Source organism: Mya arenaria, chromosome 8, assembly GCF_026914265.1.
Source record: "Mya arenaria isolate MELC-2E11 chromosome 8, ASM2691426v1".
NCBI lineage: Eukaryota > Metazoa > Mollusca > Bivalvia > Myida > Myidae > Mya > Mya arenaria.
Window position 1 is genome coordinate 17,663,305 of NC_069129.1, and position 12,886 is coordinate 17,676,190.

Sequence of the window (12,886 nt, forward strand, 5' to 3'; positions counted from 1 at the left end):
TTCATTGTCAAATTCTGACACGTTTTATGGTGCCATATGAAATACATCAGTGGCTGGCTGCAGCCGCGTTTGGCATGCGATGCCAGGCCGCCACTGTTCTAACCACAGGCTGATATGCAAATGTTACGAGCGTAAGGTTGGGGATTATGACTGTTATCAGGACCTTGTCGGTACTTTGATATCGAGCATTAATCAACTCTGAAGGAAATTATAGAAATGATGCTTTAACTTACTGCACTGGCATGATGCACTGAATTTATTACAACAGACACTCGTACGCCTGACACCCACAATGACATGCGACAGAGCATCACTCGTAATTAATAAGACAATGGATTATACAGGTACACGCCCATTATCGCATACACTTAAACATAGCTCCTGTTCAAAAACACAATGAGAAAGGCCAAACAAACTCACAACAAGAAACAGACCACTGACGGATTAAGACGGAGCGCACCAGGCGCGGACCTCCTCAAAAAATATTCAAGTATTCTTTTTTATGTCCATATCCTGGAAACAAAATGTCATTGAAAATAATGCTCTTTTTTACACTAAAATGTCTTTCCATGACAGCGACATCAAACCCCAATCAATGTATTATAACTATGTATTGTTCGAATTTCTTGGGAAGGGCCATACTTTCTTAGTTGCGCTCCCAAAGTGTATCCTCTCTTACACCAAATCTTGAACCCCAGCACCCCCCCCCCCCTCCCCCACCTCCCTGCTAAACCAACCCTGCTAGACGACAAAACTTAACACGACTATCAAAATATCGTCACTGGTACTGGTTATTTATATCTAAGATATCGTGGAAAATTCACCTAAGCGCATTGTCAAGGACAGCGTTCAAAAAGTAGCGAGCGTATAAGTGAATATGGCGGTAGTTTATCCGCGTTTATTGCGTGGTTAAGCCCCGCCTACTTGGTTACCGTATTGGAGTTAAAGTGATACTCGTAATTAAAATCAGTACATACACATGTATAACAAACATAAGCTGTAAGTGATAAACCATTACTGACTTCTTACAAATAATGCATTTGTGGAAATTATTAATTACTGATACCAAGATTGTAACCGTGTATTTAATAGCTTAAAACGCACACATATTAATTAACTGATGGGTCCTAAAAGATTGACAGAGTTCAACTATCGTCTCATGGGGTAAAAATACCGTGTTTTTCACCTTTCCTTCAAAATGAACACGGTATCCTTTATTCAAACCATTGTTTTTTTAATATTTGTTCACCCTTTACGGTTAATTAAAAAAATGTATTTATTGTGGTACATCTTATTTGGGAGTAAGAGAGGATCTTCAATGTATAGACGAAAACAAAGAAAACTTTCTCCAATACGGTACACATAATTTATATAGCGTCTGAATGAGTTTGTGTCGTCCACAAATGCATACATGTAAGGTTTCTTCGTCTTCGGTGATATCTACAATCTTCATTTATTATTAATTTGAACATAGACAACACCTATTTTTCTATTCAATTTGTACGTTATGACAACTGACAGTGTAAAACGATTAGAGCAAAGCTAAATCACAAAAAGAGGACATCAGTGATCAACAATGACTGTATTTAGTTAATGTCTTATTCCTGATGACAAGATTTCAGGGAGACAGAGGGTTAGTATCACTTGGTTCCCGGCACAAGAAGATTTGGTGATACAGTGTATTGTGAGTTGATTGTGATTGTTTAATGGTTATAAAGAGGAGATATTAGAATGATTCTTTTTATCGGTAAAAGTGAAAACGGTTTTCGACAAGTAGTATCAGATTTTGGAATCTAACTCCAGACTAATGTCAAATCGTGTCTATTGCTGCACATGTTCATTTTGATGTCATCTCGGTTTAACGACAAAGCTATCTGGTTTCTGTAGTATGACTCTGAAATTGTATTGGCAATAATTATAAAAGCTTCCAATCTCACTTCGATTTTCAATTACAAAATCGCTTTGGTGTATTTAGCAATATATCAACTTTTAATTGATAATCTAAGGGCTGGATTATATTACTAGTATCTCAGTTATCGTTTTAGCCAATGGGGAACCGTAACATATCGGTGCGTTGTGTTCTGACGTCATCTATTTAGGTATATTGATGAAAGAGGGTGGGAAGATATTTCCTAATCAAATTAAAACTAAAGTTATGACATTTTTCCCAAAGGCTGTAATAAAATAAGGATGAGTTGATCAGTATCGATATTAAAATGGTTTTTGAAACGTTAAAACGAAAGAGATCAACTGATTTCTCCTCATTTCTTCTTGGTCATGTTTGGTAGAAATAGGTTGTGTAAGCTTATGACAGTCATTAAGAAATTCATGAAGTCCGTATCTCATCAGGAAGTTATTTAATTTGAGCTACAAGTATTCAAGCTCTTATATTTTCTAACACATGACGGTGAATTAAAACATTGTCTCATTTCAACTACTGCCCAATTCCTGTTCGTTCTCTTAATTAAAAAAATATTCTTACCCAAGCTTTACCAAACTTGGTCACACTTTTTAATAATAATCTGACTAATATATCGACTAAATTTGATCAACAACTAGATCCCAATATTAATTCCAGAGTTCTTTGATTTTTTTTAACAATTTTCCTTTGTCTGCTCTCTTACTTGAGAATTTCGCATCAATATATATACGAAACTATGATTGCAAAATATATAGGCATGCTAATTTGACTAAATTCAATCATTAACTCTTGTTTTTTGGATATTTAACTCCAAATTTGGTGAAATTTAGCATGAGCGTCTGAAGCTTGGGGTGTCGCCTTGTTGACGATGATAAATGTCGGGTATTACTGACGGGTCGAGATGGGTTTACCCGTATTTCGCGTAATCTGAATTTTATCTCCACATTAAAGATTCCTGATAACATAGATTATATGAGGATTTTATGATATAAGGATATAATTGCTCTTATAGCTTGGAGAAACCTAGTAGACCATCTAAGAAGTCGGTGTCAGATCGCTAACGCTGATATAACATTCATTAAAATATGAACATATCCTCTGAAAATTGTCACCAAGTTTGAAGGGTCTTTTCATTTTGATCAAGATAAGAGTATTAATAAGCAGTAAGTCTTACCCATTTCACACATGCCGACTCCTTGAATGTAATAGATAATAATAACTTACAATGTTTCTAGTTTCACCCAATGTTTTCGATTTGGCTTATTATGCATTAACAATACAAAAATATGTAGGCATGTTCAGTGTTTAGATATAAATACTGATAAGCCTTATCGGGCGGATAGCATTAAGTTTTAAAACCAGTCCAAGTCTTTTTCATTTTTTATCCGGTTTGAAATTATATCTCAATATCTTATTGTTCAAGTCAACATGCATGTTCATATAAAGTGCATTTTATTTTCTGCTGATAAAAAACGTTTCCGTTTCGCATTTTAAGATTTTATCGTTACTTTGCAATTGAAAATTACCGTTCCGTTTTAATTTCCGTTACAACGATACCAGAAAAATATCTTATTATGTTATTAAGTTTAAGAAAATGGTGTGTATGTGCAAACTTCAAAACCTCTTCCTTGTTCTTTTATCTTAAGTTACATCCGCCATCGTCAACTCAATCTTCACTTCGTCTTTACAATAAACATAAACATCGAAGCATCTGAGTCTGATTTAAAATGCCTTTTAGAAGTATTGTGAACACATGTCAAAACAATATATTTTTCTGTCCTCAGCTTTATCTTTTTCTCTTTTCTTAAGAATAAAATCTTTGAAATATATACGTACATGTATACAAATAAAACACGTCTCAATAATCAAGAGTTTTACATCATTGATATAATTATTAGTTTGATAACAAAATTCCAACCTACAAGTTGTCATTTTTAGATTCTTTATCACACCGTTTGTATTATGAAGTTATAAAGGTTGGCTGCTCAAAGCTTAGAGCACCTGAGTTTCGTCTATCCGCTGTTTTGTTCGATTCCTGGCCATTTGACCACTTAGGATCTACAAGTTTTAGGACGTGGTAATTTGACAAAAAGTGTACACTGTTTAATGCAATTAAATACGTAAGAAGCATTTTCTACTTGTGCGTCATCCGTAACCATGCATACTTATGTCAACGCCCAGTACTAATATATTAAGTCATAGCATTAATTGGGCACGTGTTCAATTTGTGCCGACGATAATCGAAAAGGCAGTGAAACCTCCCAAAAAACTGACTGGCGCCGTACGACGTCACATATAGAGCCTGGTGCAATACGACGTCCCAAATAGTGCCTGGTGCAATACGACGTCCCAGATAGTGCCTAGCGCCATACGACGTCCCAGATTGTGCCTTGCGCCAAACGACGTCACAGATAGTGCCTAGCGCCATACGACGTTCCAGATTATACCTGACGCCATACGACGCCCTTAATAGTGCCTGGCGCCGTACGACGTCAGTAGAATTCCCATTTCCCATGCGAATAAAAAGTGCAAGCAGTAACGCCATGACATAACAAGACGCCACAGCATTTCCTTATTTGTTTCTCGACTCAATAAATGTACAGTCAGGTATGATAGCCATCAGAGCAGTGCATTGCGAAAAAGGATTACAGTGACTATGTGGAAAGTGAGGTTGGTAGTTGTGCGCCTTCCAGCCGTCTAATGATTATTGGCGTATCAAACATCGCATTTCTGTTCAATCCATTGGACAGATTAAATCTAAATTAATGTTTTTCAAAGGCTTCTGGGCTTTGTGGGCTGTGGTTCAGAGTGATGATGGTGATATGGTCGCCTCGTAGGTAGATAGTGTCGCCAGATAGCTTCATGATTCACTCGCTTCCATAAATGTTCAATTCTAGATAGATTCTCGTGATTGCCACTTCAAAGTGGCCAGAAGCCTAGAACCGATGAAGCCCGACTCTTTAATAATGAAGTTTTAAAGATTTCATCAGTTTTTCTGATTTCATCTCCCTGTTGCATAAAGAAGCGATGCTGAAAAAGTTAGTTATTCATAGAGGTGACATAGATTTTGTACACGCTTTTATCACGCTAGTATGTCAAAAGTAAATCACAAATCGGATATTTTCAATTCGATGTGAAAATTGCATGTCGATCAGTGTTTTTAGTTGCAACCAATTCGCTTTGATTTCAAATGACTTAATTAAATTGGCGCTTCAGATAACGTCTGTTCTAAATTCTGTATGATTAAACCACTGTTTTTTATTTATTTATTCGCTTCAATACTGCTGCAAGATAATCATTCCATTAAATATGCACTTAAAATACTTAATCGATAAGTATTTGAATTAAGCATCAACATATTATGGTGATGTGGCTTTCTTATCTTTTGCGATATTTCGGCGTTTGAACTCAAATTCCCGCATTATCATTGTTTGGAAATCGCTAAACAATTTTGAAATTTCGATAAGGACGAAAAATTCAGATAGTGTTATCAAACATGGCAATGTTCTTTATCAGAAATTGACAAACATTCTAATCTTATGCTCAACTGTAGGCAAGGAACCACCGGCGAACATCCGATGTTTAGGCCGCCGTCGAAAGTTCACAACCGGGCGACGTTCGCGAGCGGGCGACGTTCCCGACACTGACGTTTCCTTTTGGAATGTTCCTACGCATGGCATCATATTCGTAAATGAAACGAAGAAATGTGTTTATATTTCAAACCTGCAGCAGTTATACAAGCGGCAATGCTTTATATGCAAGAATAGGATTTTCCCAAAAAGCAACGTTCTACGACTTTCTGGAAACGACGCCTTAAAGTTGCGCTCTCACAGATTAATTTTTTTGACAACTTTTATTTATTTATTTTGGTCTTGAATGAACCAATTTTGGGGTAAATGTCTGGGAACCAGTGATATAAAACTGCTGACAAAAGAGCATGCCGCAGTTTTCATATTCACGTTCGGATATTGATGTTTTATGGCTATAAGCGTTACCAACGCTTTAAGAAAAATGCATAAACCATCATTTTTTTTAACATAAATATGAAAACCTGCGATCTGTCAGCAGTCTTATGTCAATGTTTTTCATGCATTTTCGCAAACACTAGCTCGTTCCAAGATAGTAAAAAAAGGTGTCAAAACGTTAAATTTGTTAGAGTGAAGCTTAAACAAATGTCTAAAGCCAAACACGGATAAATCAAAGCCATGCAACTGGCTTGAATCGAAAACGTGATTCCTCGTGCATGCACATGCTACTGTTTTCAATCAGCATGCAAAATGTATAGATACAATCAGAATTATTATCATATGTCTTTCTTAAATAATTCACTGCAGCATTTTATCACGGCGGAATGAACAGCATTTCTCTCGGTTTCATCAATTGGGAGTCTTATCTTATTCTACAGACGGACTTACCTGTCTGAAAGGTCGTTATTTTAGCCGACCTGTCAGCTATTATGTTTTACAACAGCTTCAGGGAAAACAAAAAATGAAATTATGTATCATATGTATTCACCTACTGTGTCCTCGTCATGATGTATCCGACCAAGGTTACACCCAACTCGTCTTATCTTGAACATGCACTGTAGAGATAAGGGTAGAACAATGTTACTGATCTCCTAACTGTTGTGATAGACCCGATAGGAAACGCCGATAAGGCTTATTAGCTGATGTAGATTGAGGCCAGGCCGTTCATGCTGGGTTCTAACAATTTTCTCTGATTTTTTGACAGTTTTCTGCGGAGTGGGTGTTTAATATTCCGAAGGTACCTTCATCGCGATAGACATGAGAGTATTTGTTTGTTAAGAAATGTTGTTAGTTGGACCTAAATCTAATTGTAAGTTTTTTTCTTCTTTTTGTTCAATTTTATCTTTTATATGATAGCGCTGGCTGTGTTATACCTGGCTGTCTTTATTTTAAATATTTTTGTAGTATAAGTGATCAGTTACTGTCGTAATATTTAGGATCAAGATTATCGTAATTATTTTCATGCTCGCTATACGCCATTATTTTCGTATTTTTTTTTTTAAACTGAAGTGTCGATGTATTTTCATTTAAAAATAAATAATACTTTTATAATTTCCAAACGAAAATTGAATATACATACATGCATTAAATTAGTATCAGCTGATGGTCTGTGATTAAGAAAATCGACGCGAGTGTCGCTTTCATTATCCGTTCAGCCGGGCCTCAAACCTAATCTCCCATGGGTAGATTCTTATGTTTTATTATCAAAAACGCCTTGTTTTCGCTGTTCATAAGCCGTGGAAAATGGACACCTCTAAGTGATCTGGGCAATTTGCTGATAAACCTCAAGATAACGGGACCGACTCTGCCTGGCAAAGATTAGATAAGAACAATCTAGCTCATTTTGGGCAAAGTCGGTTCTTTCAAACAGTGACGCTAATTTCGTATCCTTTTTGGAATCTTTCATATCATTCTTAATTTCTTCAGAAACATGATGGCAGATTTTCGATTTAGGTACGCGATAAGAAAATATGAAATAAATTTTAATTTTTAATGAAGGGCATGGAGTGACAATTTCGACATAACACTTTAAACGGTTTCAATACCTTTAGTTGAAGATGCCTATCGCTTATCTGTGGGTAATTTGAAGAAGGTATATTACACAAATACAATATGAAGGGTCTTTTATAAATATGACAATTAAATAATGGATTTAATTTCCATGTCATTTACAGCTATTTTCGCGTCCATTTTCATTCTTATTACGCTTGATATTGCTAAAAGAATACTGATTCAATGGCTTTATATGTATTGATACAATGGAAGTCATGATGAACATGATACGGCATTTCTGTAATTGAAATCGTGGATGATTTTTTACAAATGTTAAATGCCGTATTCATACAGATTTTGGCATTATCTCAATTTGAATGTATATTCATAAATCTTAATTTGACCCACGAAATCGAAACTTCTAAGTTCATAGTAATTAATCATTCTCAACAAGACTGGCTGACATAAAAAAATGTCCGACTCAGTCTGTGAATAAAACACCAATTTAATAGCTCCTATTAATGTCCTATAATGTTAAATTCGGATGACGGGGTAAAGTATTTGTGATAGAGGCAAACGTTTTGGTTACAAAACAAAAGTATGTGATATAACATTTAGAACAAAACCACTCAAAAAAGCTAAACAATGTATATAAGAAAATGAAAAATATCGTGTTTTTTTTTCAAAAAATAGTATAAGTTTTTCTTGGATAATTTACCATAACCATATAACCCACTCTTATGATCTCCCTTTGGTTTAAAATCCCAGAGAAGTTACGCCCCTTACTTTATTATTTGCCATTTCCTTTGGTCGTTAGTTATCACTATGGTGAAGGTACTTTTATTGTTTATTTTGCTTGTATCTTCATTTGTATTACCACATTATTATCCACATTCCTATGTAGGATATATACCTAGAATGCCCCTAATACCACATACGAACTTTACGAAGGGGGTGGGAGGGTAGAGCACTCATGAATCATTTAATGTTGTATTGTCACTTTCCTGAGTAGTGAGTGGGACATGTACAAAAAATGCTCCTGAGTACCGCATACCAATGGGGTGGAGGAGAGGGTACAGCCGCATGAATCATTGAATGCTGCATTGTATTCTACATATTTTAAGTTCTGTTTTTTACTGTATAGCAATATCACAGTGGAGAAGCTTAGAATATGCTAACTATGCAAGCACAATATGGTATTGTAATAGAGGTATCTGAGAGTGAGATAGCAGCGGGCTGCTTCATCTTGATAACATCATAATTTTCTATTAATATCCGCTGTTTTCCTAAGATTTGCATACATTTTAAATCTGTTTTGAGCACTGGACCTGGCTACTTTACTGCCTAATCTCAGTTTCAAATATCTTGATTTATTTCATGTATTTTAAATCTAATTTAAAAATGTTTTGCTTATCTGTATATCTTGAACATAAATGAAACTAAGGGCTGGATTTTCAGATGATTACCTTTTGTCATGTGTTGTCACATATTATAATGATAACATAATTTTCTATTCAAGGGGTCAAGTTGCCTAATCAATCTTTTTTCACTCATTATTTTGCCTAAGATAAGTTTGTAATTGTGTTTTACCACAAGATCAAATTGAATCCGAAATACCTTAACTGAATTGATTGTCGAGATAAGCAAAGAACAATTAAAAAGACATTACATATTGTATTCTGTGGGAAGTATTATCCATTTTTATGTATCAAGGTGAAAGGTATATCATTGGCTTAACACCAAATGTAAACTGAATATTCCTTTTAAGTTTTTCCGTATATTAAAAATAATATGTCATAATTAATTAATGGAGTGGTTTACTTATTTCAATGATTTGTTTTAATTTATGCAATACTGGAATAACTGTGGGGTATCAATGTAATTCCAGTTATAGAGATAAAATGTAAATTGGTTTAAACTTATTTATTTCATGAAAATATACAAATGATTGCATATATTTCATACTAAATATTTAAGACTTTGATCAGAAGCTAAACACTTATAAAGATCATCTTCTTCTGTAGAAAGAAGTTTGATATATTTATTTTGTTGTCTCTTTAAAATAAGTGCATTCATAAGGGTTTCAATACGGTAAACAGATTAATTTTAAGTCACATTATCCACATATAATTTGAATATATTAATTAAGTTTTGGGTAATAGTTTGTTTTTATTACTACTAGAAAGGTTTTATGTTTTTAAGTCTTAAAGGGATTGGCTCATGTTCTTGTAAAATGAACTTTTTCTTTGTTTGTCACAATCAAGTGTGGCAAATCATTAGAAGTGTTAAGTCTAAGATATTGGGATATTGGAATGTTGATGTATGCTCAAATCTTGTCTTTGAAGGCAAATATTTTGAGTGAAGTTATCCTTGAGATGTGTATGAGTCCCTGTGGGCGTGTGATTTTGTTGTCAGTTTTCTCATTTTTTCTTGACTGAATCAGTGTGGGTTCACCCCCTCTAAAACCAAATTGTAAGTGTATCTTTTCTGCAATTTCGGTATTAAAGAATAAAATAGTTATAATGTATGTGCTTTCAGATAATATACTCGGGGGGGGGGGGGGGGGGGGGGGGGTGGTAACTGATGCCAAAACATGGGCGAGGCCCTTTACTTGCAATTATAACTGGATAAACAAAACACAAATTTTATTACAATCATTATTATATTTAAAAAATAAGTGCATCTCTTGTATTAAGAAGTTTTATATATGTGTTTGAATTTGAATTGCATTTGCAATGTTATTCTATTAATGAACTCATTATTTTTGCAGCATCATATTTTACATTTTCTAAGAATGAAAAATTCTTTGCTATTTTTATAGGTAAATTCAAGCATGTCATTTTTGTTTTGATATTTTTATTTCTGATAATGAACTGGCATCCAAGTGCCCCACTCATAAGCAATTTATTATAAGCAATTTGTCAGAAATGAAGCATCTCATGAACTAAACCTAATATAAAATCCTGTGGCATTTGAAAGTTGCAGTAAAGAAGGAAAATGTTTGAAATATATGGGAGAGATTTCCTGATAAGTTCCAATGTTACATTTCACCAGCAGGGTACCTTTAATGGCTGTGGCCTCCGTTGATCTCGAACACCGAAATCTGGCCATGAGACTGACGTTCTGTATAGATCTCTGTTGATTTCTGACAATGATAAGGGTAAAGACGCTAGAACAAGCTAGATGGATCACTTGTCAAATTAAACTGCCAGTGGTTGCGAAGGATGTTGGGATGCTGTCATAACTCTTGTGTATACTTGATATACTTCAAAAAGACAGTTATAAATGTTATTATCTGATGGCATTTTATTAAAAAGTCTATTAAAAGCTAAGCAACTCTATGTGTCAACTCCAAAACTGCTGCTAGGTCCCTCTCATTTAAACTGTTTTGATTTGGCGTACTTGTGAGTTTTTTGTATTTGATAGATGTAGTGATTAGAGCTTGCGTTCCTTCCAATGATTTTGTCTCCAGCTCACTATTTGTGTCATGGTTTTTCTACTTGTGAAAGATAACAGTTATTATCTTTCAACTTGAAGTGCTTTCCAAATTTTCTCTGATATAAAACTCCAGTTTGGTCAACAAATCAGATTCAGTCAGATTCATAACAAGGCAGGGAGATGTTTGTCTAGTTTTGTTTCTGGCTGTAAATTTTAACTGTGTTGACTGTATGATTAGATATCTTTTACTGTGTTCTAACAAAGGCAAATAAAGCAGGATGCATTGTCTAATCAGGTTGATATTTATCTTTTGTTAGTAATAGGATGTTTCTTTTTTATCTATGAATGTCTCCTTTTGATATTGTTATTTCAAAAATAGATTTTTGTTCAGTTTTGCATCTGTAAGATATTTTCAATATGCTATTGTTTTAGAATTATACAGCTATAAAATGTTAAATATTGCTATAAAATGTTAAATATTTTCATGAAATATATTTGTAAATAAAAACATGTTTGAAAAATCTTTTACAGGGCCAGAGGATGAGGAGGATGAAAAAGATGTGAGTTCCAAGGAGAGCCAATCAGAGGAAAGGATAGGTATGGAGGGTAACCAATCTGAGACAGAGTTACAAAATGAAAAAGAAAATGAGCCAATGGAAGAAGAGTGTATAGCTAAGACAAATGAAAGTGACAATGACAACGAAGAAATGATACAAGATGATTCTAAAATTGAGCATGATAGAACTTCAGAAGAAAAATTGCACAATTCAAGACAAAACCAGAAAATAGAACCTATGTCTCCACGACGACTAGATGTCATGAAAAGATTACATTTTCCGGTAGATCTACTTACATTACGTCAAGTGGACGAGTCAGAGTTTTTGCAAACAGGAATCCCATGGTCTGTTTCATCACAAATGGCTGTACCCAGAGGCAGCACCATTGGCCCATACCAAGGGGAGACGATCGCGTTGAGTTCAATCAAGCCTGGAGAACTTGTGCTGCAGGTTCGTTTATGGTGTAAATGTTTGTAATGAGCATGTTTTATTTAATATTATCACAGTTTTTAAATGGAATATCATTGTTGTATATTTATATACTTGATTGTGATCTTTTGAAGAAAAGTGAAAGTATTGTCTAAGCCTTGGGATCAAATTCTGAAAATATCGGAGAAAAATGGACAACAGTTGTCACAAGTTTGCAGTATTTTTATTAAGGCTACATAGATTTTTAAATAATTAATTTACAGAATTTTGAACAGCATAGAATAAAATCAAATCAGGCTGTTGTAAAAGAATAGAAGAAAGTAAGTCGAGGGTATGAAAGTGATCGAGTGAACCTGTAGGGATCAAGTTGTAATGTCAAAATTTCTGTCCTAATATTGAATTTTATTTGCATATAGCATAAAATTAAATACTTTTCCTTGAAACAAATTAAAGCAAAACAACATTTATTATAATTATATGATTCTTCTTCGACATAGTTTTATGAAATAAAATATTTGAAAAAATCTGCACTGAATTTATCAGATAAATCACAGGAAAACATCACGAAATGATTTCAGTGGCTTTTTGATCAGTACAACGTAACATGATTTAGATAAATCAGATTGGAAATTATATATTGGAACATTCTTCTTGGTATCATCTTTCTATAAGTTTGATAAAACTTCAATGACTTCAATATATCCTGCCTCATTTCTGAAGATTTCCGATAAAGGGAGATAACTTTAATACTTTTGCAGCTGTTGGGAGCATTATCGCTCGATTATATTTGTGACTTTATCATCGTAAGTGGAATATCACCAAATAGTGGGGTCTATCTCGACATCTAGGTGGGTAGACAAATTTTTGGATCAGTACAAAAAAACGTTTTTCTCTCAAACTTCACATGATCAACGATGGTATCAGTAGTTGATTATCTTGGACCCAACAAATGTTGATATGGAAGATAAGGGTAACAAAAAATTGATAAGTTTTCCTTCATTTTATCAGTGCACCATATAAAT

The 12,886-nt window shown here is 34.3% G+C and overlaps 1 protein-coding gene across 4 annotated transcripts in view; it reads left to right on the forward strand.

Annotated features, from left to right (window-relative positions):
* Positions 1–12,886, forward strand: part of LOC128243076 (zinc finger protein ZFPM1-like) — a 46,034-nt gene that overhangs the window by 17,503 nt on the left and 15,645 nt on the right. For 2 of the 4 annotated variants that reach the window (XM_052960583.1, XM_052960585.1), the window contains exon 2: positions 11,410–11,885. In XM_052960583.1, the coding sequence (XP_052816543.1) occupies positions 11,410–11,885 (476 nt within the window). Of the gene's footprint in view, positions 1–6,669; positions 6,758–11,055; positions 11,174–11,409; positions 11,886–12,886 lie in introns of those variants that run through there. The other 2 variants (XM_052960584.1, XM_052960586.1) reach the window with 2 other exon arrangements.